The 13395-nt window shown below is 44.0% G+C and overlaps 2 protein-coding genes across 2 annotated transcripts; both read left to right on the top strand.

Moving 5' to 3' along the window:
- Positions 1 to 3686: 3686 nt before the first annotated feature.
- LOC135822779 (cystatin-A-like) lies at positions 3687 to 5039 on the top strand. The gene is made up of 3 exons (XM_065335606.1): positions 3687 to 3846; positions 4116 to 4223; positions 4699 to 5039. The coding sequence occupies exons 1-3, from the start codon at positions 3763 to 3765 to the stop codon at positions 4825 to 4827; spliced, it is 321 nt and encodes a 106-aa protein (XP_065191678.1). The 5' UTR covers positions 3687 to 3762; the 3' UTR covers positions 4828 to 5039.
- Positions 5040 to 8731: 3692 nt separating this feature from the next.
- Positions 8732 to 10350, top strand: LOC135822778 (cystatin-A5-like). The gene is made up of 3 exons (XM_065335604.1): positions 8732 to 8891; positions 9190 to 9297; positions 9934 to 10350. The coding sequence occupies exons 1-3, from the start codon at positions 8808 to 8810 to the stop codon at positions 10060 to 10062; spliced, it is 321 nt and encodes a 106-aa protein (XP_065191676.1). The 5' UTR covers positions 8732 to 8807; the 3' UTR covers positions 10063 to 10350.
- Positions 10351 to 13395: the final 3045 nt, after the last annotated feature.

Raw genomic sequence — 13395 nt, 5'->3', positions numbered from 1 at the left:
CAATCCACTTACGGACCAGCTACGTTATCAGAGCCCTATCTACGTACTCTCCGTAGACAACTTTCCGTAAGTGGAGTGTAAACTCGCGAATTCACGGGTTTTTCCCGCCCACTAACGTAAAGTTGCTCAACTTTACGTAGTGCGGAACCTCTCTAATATTACTATTTGAATCTTTTAATAATTATCTGGCAACTCAACCTCATACGTATAATTATCTGGCCACCCATTGACCATGATGCTACATGAGGAGACAATAGTGATGACATTTTTCCAATGAGACCAATTTTATGACGCTCCATGTTACTGAAGGACTAACTTCGATCATTGGTTTTGTAGAGCCCCATTCTCTAGGAGCTGTCTACATCTGCTTTGTTTCAATGTCCAGCATAAGCGAACGTGTGGATCAAGCATAACTGCTTGGTTGACGCTGCCGCGGGAATGCGTATAATAATAATAATAATACATCAACCATGGTGACACGTTTAGCGCCTGCAGCAAAGGAAAAGAAGGAAGGAGGGGACGTTAAAGCTGACGGGGAAATCAAAGAAATATGCGATCAGGTGAGGACTACTTCAAGTAATTTGTATTCCGCCTTGTTTCTAATGCCATGCACTCTGCTTCTGGACCTCTGACTGCAGTGTTGCCCGCCTCTGATACTCGACTACCGTCGAGAGTGCATATTGTTGACAGTTACATGTTGCCTTGTCGGCATTACAGATGTTTCTGGCAAAATTTCTATTTGACTTTAATGAACACGTATAGTTATTGTGAACGATGAACACCACTGTACGCATAATGACAACTAGTCGCTGGTGGGCCATATCCCGAGTGCGTTCGTTATTTCGTTCGTTTCGAATCAACGTTTAGCTGACCTGTCACGGCCAAACAATTACATGTATGCATTGTAGTACTTGTATAACCCACATGAACAACCAATATACCAAATTGTAACTTCAATTTTCCACCGCTGTGCACAGCTTCGGAAAGAGGTCGAGGCCAAGCTCACCTGTGGTCACCAGGTCACTGCAAGGTTCGAGGTTCATTTGCAGTTTGCCTAACATGTCTCGGTGAGTTACGTATCTTCTCTGATTGGTCTTTTCCCGGAAATATGCAATGGGTTGCACGAGTACTGACATTCTTGCAATTGGATGGGCTCGGATCTCTCTCTCCCCCCCCCCCACATTCTCCTAGTACAGTAAAACCTGATTGAAGCGGCTACACCATGGTGCAAGCAAAAGCGGTCGTTAACGCCAGGTGGTCTTTAGAACCAGGTCCAACAGTTTCAGCGTAGGGCATGGAAAAGTGGTCGTTAAGCGCAGGTGGTCGCTAAAACCAGAGGTCGCTTACACCAGGTTTACTGTAACTACTATAATACCGTCAAACCAAAGTGTCAGCCATAGCAGCAGGGTAGGGGTAGGTTAACACACGACTAACGGTATTGTTCCAGCTATGAATAGTATAATCTGCGCTGTAATGGCTACGTTGACTTGAGCTGGAGCGGTGGGCAGTGGGAAGTCTCTGTTGCTAGCCTAGTGGATCGACCACATATTAGACGGGGTTGGCTGGGGTTGGGAGGATCATGGATGGGCTTCAGGGGGCTTGTTAATTGTTGGGAGGAAGTACTGGTTGAAGGTAGAGGCGCGCTATAGAAGCTGTGCTCTTGTGTCTTTGAATATCGACCAGCTCATTTATGCATCATTCTTCCTTCATCCACCTTCTTGTTACACACAGGTTCAAATCTGGATTATCATTAGTTTTTGACGCAAACGGACCCGGACCAGTGCCAGGGACGTGTACGTTGACAGATGTTGCTGCTGATGGGCCTCTTGATCAATCGTTATAAACAAACCCTTCCACAATACTTGTGCTCTGGCCTCCTTACTTACTTGGGTGCTCAATTCACCATGAATGAATGTGCTTTGTGAATCTCACACTCTAACGCAACCATGTTCATATTACTATTATTAATCAGCCTCAGCAATCCTACAACATGGTCTCTATGCTCTATACCGGTACTTCTTGCTATTATCTCCAATCGTTAGCATGATGATAGAAAGACAGAATGGCACAGTAGCACATGCATGTACATGTATATGTAGAACATACAGTTGGAGTGCTGGATGAGTAGATTATGTTTTTTTCGTTCTCTCGCATTATGCAAGCTTGATCTTTTTACCTCGTACAGTACATTGTCTTTAATAGTGCGCCACGGGGACAATCAGTTTTAATTGGACTTCCCTGATCCATTTTCTTCATGGTCCGTAGATACAGTTGTGTGTGTTTGTGCGTGTGTGTGCATGGGTGCGCGTGTCTGTGCGTGCGTGCGCATGGGTGCGTGTGTGTGTGTTTACAATTATTGTCCAAGCCGCATCGCATGAACAGTCCTTGGCTACACCACCCTAGCCGATTCTATTGATCTATTGATGTCCGTACGAAACAGTATCACTCCCACACACACAGAGTGGCAGATCATGGATCGGTGCTAGTGCAATCGCTACAATTACATGCGAACCGTGACTTTTCGTGCTGTCGCTGTGTTTTCAATGTTGCAACATGCAGCCAACTTTTGAATGATGCTAAGGATACGTGATGCTTGAAGCAGGTGGTGTTCCAGCGCAATGCGGAAAACTCGGCCTCGAGCTTCACGCGAACCGTGAATTTGTTTAGGCAGCTCAGCCATGGCGCAAATATGTGATAATGTACATGTGAACAGGAAGGCTGGTAACGGACTAGTCGGATGTGTGGAGGATGTGATGAAGTGACATGAATTATGTCATGGGCCATGGGGGCTGGTTGGGACGGAGAATTATACACTTGCCGGCGCAGGCAGGAATCGTTATTCCAATTGAGTGGATACAAGAGAGAGAGAGAGAGAGAGAGAGAGAGAGAGAGAGAGAGAGAGAGATAGAGTGAGAGTGAGTGAGTGAGTTACTGAGAGAAAGAGAGAGCTTAGCGAGAGAGAGAGGGGGGGGGAGCTCCGAGCTCCAGAAAGTCGAGAGGATCTGCGCTACACGGGTATTGCGCACTCTTCGAGCAGTGGCGCACGCTACTTACGTAAACCAGTGAATAGTCTATTTTCGTGCCCTTGTTGGCTCCACGGCACGCACAATCAAAGCCGAATTCATTGCAACATTACATAAAGTGTCAGCGGCCACTAAGCATGTGTGTGGGTTAGCTGCAAGGTGGAAGGCATCCTCCAAAACACACACCATACATTACTTACTAGCGAACATATAATCAGAATGGAAGGATTGACAGATTCTGCGCTTGACCCAACCTTGACTTGTACCAGCTAACCAATGTCATCTGTATGACCTCTCCGCGGGCAGACGCTAGTCAGACACATGTGCATGTACTTGACATGTTGGTGTCATAATGGAAGCCTCTTTCGGCGAAGTCGACTGCGGCTTGCGACCTCCATTTACTCATTCAATGATTCATGCAATGAGATGCAGCTTGGGGTATCGAAGAACTTGTACGTGTCAAGCCAATACATGTGCTGTACTGACAAGTCTGGATTTCCAAACGCCTGGGTCCTGTTATTGCAGCGTGCGTTCACGTCCTCGACCCGCCCTGCAGGATCTCCAGTCTAGACGTGAACAAAGCGTTCCCGGGACAGACCGGGCCCTTGCACATCCGGTGTCCGTACAGTGGTCGGAGAAAACTATATAAGCCGGAGCTTCACTCTGTGTTTGGTCACAATCGTCTGTTTTTGCTTCGAGGATTTAGCGCCCTTTTCTCTCTGATCATCTCGATTTCATTATGGAGCAAAGTGCACAACGCTTGGGAGGATGGAGTCATCCACCGAAGGAGGCTAGTTTGGGTGTCCAAGAAATCTGCAACCAGGTATGTTACATTCCCTGCTGTAAGCGGCACTGGTGCCTGGTCCCCATAACGAGAAAGAGAGGGGGGGGGCAGAGACACTCATGTAGCTTAGGCAGTACTGCTATGCATGCAGAACTGTTTATGACTTGTAGTAATTTTGAGATTCATTCCCCAAAATGTAGTATAATCCAAGTTGACATCCTGCTGGTATGGTGTCGTAGACAAGATTCAAATATACTTGTACACATGTGTACTCCTTCATTTCTACTTTTATGTACCTCCACGCTCAGGTTCGAAAGGAAGTCGAGGCCAAGATCAACGGAGGCAAGCAGTTTGGGCAGTTTGTAGCCAAATTCTACATCGAGCAGGTGGTTGCTGGATTGAACTATCGCATCAGAGTGAGTAGTGTATTGCCGTGTTACGTGAACCATTGCATGCAGTCTATACTGCGCAGAACAGAGGGGGATTTGGATTGTGTTATCACAAACATTCCATATGTCTCGTCGCTGGCTTGCCGCTTTGTGCCAGGAAATGGTGTGTGATTTTTGCAAAAAATAAAAAATATATAAACATGTATAATAGTGTGACCTGAAAGTCCTCCGCTGAGTCTGCTATATACTCAGTACATGTAACAGCGTGTGTTTAGTGTATGCAAAAAATGAATGGTACTTACATGTACATACATGTACGTGTACGTCACATCGGAGCTGAGAGTCACTGGAATTGAATTCAATTTATTTGTGTTAACGGCTAACTGCTATAAACGGCTAAAACGTTATAGAGCTCTGCAATGAGCTCAGTTGTGGTTTTTATTATTTCCATCGGCTCACGTACGCACAATTAATTTTGAATGTTTTTTTGGCACATTTACAGGTTCAAATAAACGACGTGTCGCTGATTCGGATGCAAGTGTTCCAAGGTCCCATGTTGGACGGAGTGCAAGCTCCACCCGTGCTGGGTGATGTCGCCGCTGACGGTCCTCTCAATGACAAGCCATTCTGATAAGCCAGTCTTCATGAAGCTCAATACTACCAAATGTGACGACTTGGAGACAATAAATCTCTTCTTTTTGTTAGTACTTTAGATCTCCAAAATCATTGATTTCACTTTTGAACTTTAGACCACATCAGCAATAGACTTGGAATATACCATTTAGCTGCCATTCTGTTCAACATACCTCAAACCATGGAATAAATTTCTACTAGTAGAGTGTATAGTACAGTATGATCTGAGTGTCAGAAAACATGATGCGTGGCTTTCAGCTGCAACCCTAAATTCACGAAAGGAGGTTATTCTTAGGCAAAGTGCTGCCTGGGGATTGTGTGTTTGCGTGAAGCTGGCGGTGCAGGTGAAACCTCGTTATACCGCCTTATGGGACGATGTCCTTGATCAGCGCTGAACACAGTGTGTACTGAGGTGGTAACGAAATCTTTACTCATGTTTAGAATATGGTATCATAACACTGCTGCTGCAGGTACATTGTAGTGTTCAAAACAGATCCACGATTATCCAATTTGGACACCGTAGTATGATGTGCATGAGGGGGGGGGGGCAGGGAGGCAACAGATTCGAGTTTTACATACAGTAGATATACATTATTTGCTTGTTGGACTGTCATACCAGAATCACTTGTGGCCTCAGGTCACATCAACCAATATCGGGCAACTGATGGCATTGGATTTGTCACAAACCGTGCATGCGTGCAACCCTCTAAACGGTTATGTATTGCAACTTTAGTAAATACGAACTTAGATAAGGGGTGAATTCACCCAAACAATGAGCAGGGAGTGGTGATTTTTGCAGGTTTGCGGAGTGGAAGGTGCGATGTGCTCCTCGTATGCTCCAGATGGCCGTCGTGAGTCAGTCAAGTGTCAAGTGTCGGCAGGAACCGTGCGTGTTTTGTTGGAGCAACCAACTTTATAATTTTAGTAAATGACTAGATTCTGTTCTTGGGGTACAGCGGAACAATTGACGCATTGAGATCTTGACCCACATGATAAGTCCAAGCATGTCTAGTTGAACATTGGCGATGTACATAATACATGTATGTACACGTATGTTGAGGGGCGTGAACTGATCATTCGCTAATTATTATTATTACAATATGTCCTGTAGAATGGTACGTCTCCGGGCAATCACTGACTGCAATGCTTACGCTCATTGGCATATGAATGCATTAGTAATTCCATGGTATAGAATGTTTGAGGTACTGTAGTAGATTATACAGGGATCAATAGATGCATTAGCTAGTACATGTACATATGCATTTATGTCCAGTTCGAGAGCTGGAGGAAAACTGTGCAATGGAAACAATGGTGTAGTGATCATGAAATTTGCCCGACAAGGCGGTCATGGGCCATTATATTTATAGGACATTCATCTCGGAGGGCTGTTGCTCTTTTTAGAGGTATAAAATTCTGGTTGTAATGTACTAACCACATCTACAAGTACATTGTACACACATGTAGCGCATTATAACGTCGTGCACTGCACATACTCGTACACACATTGATATTGATTGATATATATTTTCAAGGATTCTCCAGATGCAAATGTGTTACTTGTACAGACATTGTTCTAATACTGGTATGGCTAAGTTAGTTTCACGTCCTTACAAGAGATAGTACTGATGATATACAGCTTTATGAACATACAGGGCAGACCATCAGAGACCAAAAATTATTCTCGTGACTCCGAGTTTCGTGTTTCAAAAAACACTCATCTGTGTGGTAAGCTCTGCCCCCTTTTTGAGGTATTGAGCACTGTTTGCAGCAAAGACTACAGACACTTTGACTTTATGAACATAAACATGTACATCTAGGTCCATTACCGTTTCACTCAAGGTCAATGCACAGCCATTAAGCACAAGGACCAGTTCAAAGTTACAAAACGTGGCCTGAGAATATCCCGCAGGATTTAGCCCAGGGGCTTACTCATGACTTCCAATTCAAAGTACATGTACATGTGCTGGGGACCAGGTGTGTTTTACATTACAAGGACTGGATGTCTTGCGTGAATTACACTATTGCATATGCCTGTATCAATGAATTAAAACAAAATACCTAGGTACAATGTAGCATCGACCAATCCATACTAGGTTGAAATGATCTGCGAAAGTAATGAGTTACTGAGACACACAGTAGCAGTGTCAGATAGTCACATCCCTGCTGAAAGAACTTGATATCTTTTCTGATAGAGACCACACATGAACCTACCCTTTGTCTATCATTTCCGTTTACATACTACGCTGGTTTTCGGATATGAGGCCACACAAATGGGGAGGCAGTATCACTCCCACACACTCAGTTTGACAGATCATGAATGAATATTAGCTCAATCCATCACATTACACAGTGCACGTACTTTAAGTGGATGCCAGTTCTTGTTGGCCCTGAAGATGTGCTCCCGAGTTATTATATGATTACTATTGCCGCTGTTCCTTCATGTACCTGTTCACCAGCACACACACTCAGGTCAACGGTGAAATGAAGTGCTATCCCTATGCTTTGAGAGTGGCAGTATGCAAAACTATTCTTGAATGATGCAAACGAGACCTGGAGCACGCAGATGAATATTTCTAAATTTCAAAAGGAACATAATTGTTCAATGTACAATGTACATGTACATAGTACTGGTCAATGAACTATGATTGCGTGGGTCTAGTTTGTGCCTTGCACCATTTTGCAACCCAGTTTTCACATGTCTACGGCTGCGCAGTGCCCGGTGTGTGCTTAACTCGCTCGTTCGGATTTCAATACGTCGCATTGGACAACAACTGGTGTCTGATGTCTCATGTGCTGTTAAAACTCTGAGTCACAGCGAGTTTTTCATCCTCTTCGACTAGTTGTGAGCAGTAGTGTACATGTACATGTACATGTGAACAGGAAGGCTGGTAACGGACTACAGTAGTTGGACATGATCAAGTGAAATGAATATGTCATGGGGGCTGTTAGGGATAGAACAGTATGAATGTGTTGCCGTCAGGAACTATTATTCTAATGGCTGTGTATAGTCTATTTTCGTACCCTTAGTGGCCCCCGGCAGCCACAATCAACAGCCGAATTAATTGCAACATAAAGTTTCAGCAATCACTAGGCAAATGTGGTTTAGCTGCAAGGCGGAAAGCATCCTCGAAAACTCGTCTCATACGTTGTACTTACATCAAATCCGAATGGAAGTATTGACAGTAATTGTGTGACATTCTGCACTCGATCCAACTTTGTATAACACCTGCATCACTACACAACAGCGGCTGTGTGACGTCTCCGTGGGCAGACGATAATTACAGTCCATTCATCGGAAACTGGCCCGCTGGCTTTTGAAAGTCGGATTTGGGTCGAATTGAGGATCAAAAACCCACTTTAAATCTCAAAAATCTGGGTTTGGGATCTGCTTCTCCGTACATTTTGCCATGGCATACCTGTCCTAATTTTGTAAAACCTGGCTGAATTTCTTTTTCCCTGTTCTTGGACTTTTCCGGCCTCAAATGAGGCAAGGAGTAATTGCACGGGTCACACAATGCAGGATGTACTGTTGTTTTCAGGATATCTACAACTATGTGAGAGACACCAAAAAGTTAGGGTGCCAGTTTCCAATGAATGGACTGTAGCTACGTGACATGTTGGTGTCATCATGACAGCCTCTTTCAGCGAAGTCCATTGCGCATTGCGAACTCTGTTTACTCATTCATGTTCCACGGGTATGAAGGGACTTCTGAGTGACAAGCTAGTACTTGCAAATCTGGATTACCAAAGGCTTATGAGCTGGCATCGCGGCATGAGTTCAGGTCTTTGGCTCGCTTGCTAGATTTCCAGTCTACATGTGGACACAGTGTTTCCGGCCCTTGTATATCCGACGTACATGTACATACAGTGGTCGGAAAAAACTATATAAGCCGGAGTTTCGCCCTGCGTTTTTTCATAACCGTCTGTTTCGCTTTGAGGACTTAGCGTGCTTTCCCCTGATACCACCTCGATTTAATTATGGAACAAAGTGCACAACTCATGGGAGGATGGAGCCATCCACCGCAGGAGGCTAATTTGGGTGTCCAAGAAATCTGCAACCAGGTATGTTACATTCTCTGCTGTAAGCTGCGCTGGTGCTTGGTTCCCATGACGAGGGAGAGGGGGTTCAGAGACATACAATGTAGCTTAGGCAGTGCAAGCACTTCTTTGCATGCAGAACTGTTTATGCATCTGAACTATAATTTTATGTATTCGAGCTACGTTCACTGAACTGTAGTATAATTCAAATTGCGATCCCATTGGTATGGTCTCGTAGACTACATTCACATAATTATAACATTACATGTACATACCGGTATGAATTCATTTTTCTTTTTTTGTTGTGCACCTCCACGCTCAGGTTCGAAAGGCAGTTGAGGACAAGATCAACGGAGGCAAGCAATTTGGGCAGTTTGTAGCCAAATTCTACATCAAACAGGTGGTTGCTGGAATGAACTATCGCATCAGAGTGAGTAGTGTATTTGAATATTACGTTTTGTCATATCATTCTAAGTACATTATAATGTAAAAGCAGTTCAGATCAAGATTTGAAATTACTAGGGTAAGCCCACAATAAATGTAGAAAGAAAAAAAGCATACATTGTGTACATTTCGTTGCGCTTCAATTCCCCTCTTTGGCCTCTCCTTACGAACCTTCCAAGCTGGAAGGTTGTTGGTCAGCGCTTCGGAGATGTGCTGGGTCTAGGTATAAGGTCGTAAAATGTCTCAGTACTCTGTCAGTTCTGTGCCTACTTGTTGCACTTTCTGACTTGATAAGGTTTCTAGGTACAGTGATGTTAAGTCGTATCCGTCTGCCATTTTCTTCTCTACAGATAAAGATTTGGGTATTGTTATAACAACCATAGCGGTATAACAGTGTAACAATATAAGAGTATAACCGTCGGTGGTACAAAAAAATTGATTTGTTCGTGCAAAGTCAGACTCTAAACAGCCACCTGTTTCGATCGTGTTAGAGTCTCATTCATAGAAGCTTAGAGTCACTGAATTAAGAACACTGAAAGCGAAGCCCTAAGCTCTGCCACATGTGTGTCGCTTCCACTGGCGCACGTATGCACAATTCTTTGTACCTTGGGTTTGCTTACAGGTTCAGATCAATGACGTGTCTTTGATTCGCATCGAAGTGTTTCAAAATCTGCTTTTGGACGGAGTGCAAGCTGCACCTGTGCTGGGTGAGGTCGCCGCTGATGGCCCTCTCAATAGCAAGCCATTCTGATGTGCAATTCCTCATGAAACTCCAAAATATCAAATGTGACGACTTGGAGGCAATACATTTCTTCTGTCCTTTGCTCTTTAAGTCTCCGAAGTCACTGTTTTATCTTTTTTTGAACTTTTAGACTTCATCAGCTGTATCAGATTTTGACTTGGAATATACATTTATCTGCCACTCTGATCAATAGACTTTATCTGGACATGTACATGCACATGTACGTGTAGATGTACATGCCATTACGGATTCTACACAATATACCGCAAAACACTGAATAACTTCAGATATATCGAATACTCTGAGTGTCAGAAAGGCTAATGTGTAGGTTTTAGCCGCAATCCTTCATTCACGCAAGAGTTGATTCTTAGGCACAATGGTGCCTGGGGATTATGTGCTTACGTTAAGCCGCCTTATGGGAAGGCGTGATTGCCGAGCACTTTGTGTAGGGGAGGAAACTGAACCTTCATCAGTCTAGTAATGGTTAGAATATCATACCGTACTACTAGTATTGTTCAACATGGATTCACAATGATCCACGTTGGGGCTCTTAGTATGATGTGAATGGGGGGGGGGGAGGGGGGAGGGGGACGGGGAGGAGGTGACATTGCGCACAACAGATTCGAGTTTTCCATAATTGCGTGTTGGACTGTACCACTTGTGTCCTCTGGCCACATCACATCAGCCACTTATTACCCAAGAGATAAGATTGGAGTTCTCACACCCAAGCCCTACATGCTTGTACCCGTGTAAAGTAGAACCTTCCAGTAGTACAACTTATAATACTAGTAGGGAATGGTTCATACATGTATTCCTGGTGTGCAGCGGAACAATTGAGCGTATGTACATGTACATGTAGGTACACTGATTCCTTTATTACATTTTGTACAAGTCCACTGCCCACTGGGCATTAGTAGTCCCATGGTGTAGAATGTTTGAGGTACTGTACAAGATTATACAGGGATCAATAGATGCATTAGCTAGTACATGTACATATCCATGTATGTCCAGTTCGAGAGCTGGAGGAAAACTGTGCAATGGAAACAATGATGTAGTGATCATGAAAATTGCCCGACAAGGCGGGCATGGGCCATTATAGGACATTACAGGACATTCACCTCGGAGGGCTGTTGTTCTTTTTAGAGGTATACAATTCTGGTTGTAATGTACTAACCACATCTACTACTACAAGTACATTGCACACACATGTAGCGCATTATAACGTCGTGCACTGCACATACTCGTACTTCCTCCGCGTCATCGAAATTGTCGCAGTTTTACTTTTGATATAAAACGTGGTATTTACTCACCAGCACTCGTACCAGAGGCAAGGAATCGGACATAGGCGATAGTCATCAGTATAGGGCGACGGCAAAGTTCTATTTTCTGTAATTGGAAGTTGGAATTTTTGAACTAGACGCAATTTCTTTGCTGATGTCGCTGCGATGGTAATTCGACTCGCTGAGATCAGTCAGGCGTTGCAGCCTGCACATTTCTCGTGCTTATGGCCATTCACTCAAGCCTCATCACTGTTTTACCTAAGCTGGGGTGAGAATGACTTCGTGGAACAAATAGCAGCGCTCGGAGAAACATCGAGGGGTCAGCAAACTAAATGCCTGCAACAGCGATAAAATGTGTCGCTCTGGCTGAGACACTCAGTACATGATTGTACCTGCAAGAGCCGTGTAGACTCTACACGTAGTGCTAGTGATGCACGCGCAGGTGCCGTACCATGGTATACCAGTGATGCTGAAAAAGAGGGCGCGCTGGACGTGATAGTACACTTACCTGCATGAGCTGTGACCACACAGCTAAAATAAATGGGCATGCCCCGGCTAAAAAATGTTCTTTTCAAGATCGAGGTGATTCCGCCGACGGTAATCAACCGACCTCGCAAAGATTGTGTATTCTTACTAGGCTTCGTTGGTCAACCAGATCATCCAGAGCTAGCAGACGACAAGCATAGCAGCTCTTGTCCTATGAGGAAAGTCAAAGCGTTTGAGATGAGGTGCGACCAACTTTCAACCTTCCTTGAAATATTTCGGAACGATATTTTTGCGTCCATTGACATCAGCGACGACGAGGACTTCATCTCTGCATGCAAACTCTCAGTCCAACTGTCCTGGAACGTTACTCTAGTCTTCAGACTATCATACTGTGTAATAAGTTTTGAATGGCTTAGCTCATGGAGTTGTCAGTAACAAGTGACAAGTCACTAGTCAAACTGCGAAAATTTCGATGACGCGGAGGAAGTACACACATTGATATTGATTGATATTATTATATTTTCACAAGAGAGAGATTGGAAGCTTTGTTACAACTCTGAGTTTCACGTATTACTACGATCATTAGGCAACCTGACGATCGTAGTAATACGTGAAACAAAGCTTCCAATCTCTCTCTCTTGTGTACAAGGCTCTGTCTTACATGGGTATTGAGCACTCTTCGGACAGTGAAGCACACCACTTGACCACATATTATATATTTTCAAGGTTTCTCCAGAGGCAAATGTATTACTTTGTACAGACGTTGTTCTAGTACTGGTATGCCTAAGTTAGTTACACGTCCTTACACGAGGTAGTCACTGCTGATATACAGCTTTATGAACATAACTTTACATGTAGGTCCACAGGTTGACGTTTCACTCAAGGTCAATGCACAGCCACTACGCACAAGGACCAGTTCAAAGTTACAAAACTTGGCCTGAGAATATCCCGCAGGATTTAGCCCAGGGGCTCACTGATGACTTCCAATTCAAAGTCCATGTACATGTGCTGGGGACCAGGTGTGTTTTACATTACTAGAACTGGAAATGTCATGCATGAAATACACTATCGCGTATGCCTGTATCAATGAATTAAAACAAAATACCTAGGTACAATGTAGCATTGGCCAATCCATGCTACAATGTAGGTTGAAATGATCTACGAAAGTAACGAGTTGCTGAGACACACAATAACAGTGCGTTTATGCAGTTTCAGAAAGTCACATCTCTGCTGAAAGAACTTTATATCAGATTTTTTTCTTATAGAGACCACGCATGAACCTACCCTTTGTCTATCATTTCCGTTTAAATACTACGCAGGGTTTCGGATATGAGGCCACACAAATGGTGAGGCAGTATCACTCCCACACACTCAGTTTGACAGATCATGAATGAATATTAGCTCAATCCATCACATTACACAGTGCACGTACTTTAAGTGGATGCCAGTTCTTGTTGGCCCTAAAGATGTGCTCCCGAGTTATTATATGATTACTATTGCCGCTGTTCCTTCATGTACCTGTTCTCCAGCACACACACTCAGGTCAACGGTGAAATCAAGCGTTATCCCTATGCTT

This window comes from Sycon ciliatum, chromosome 8 (genome assembly GCF_964019385.1).
Source record: "Sycon ciliatum chromosome 8, ocSycCili1.1, whole genome shotgun sequence".
Lineage (NCBI taxonomy): Eukaryota > Metazoa > Porifera > Calcarea > Leucosolenida > Sycettidae > Sycon > Sycon ciliatum.
This window is presented reverse-complemented; position numbering and strand designations above follow the sequence as displayed.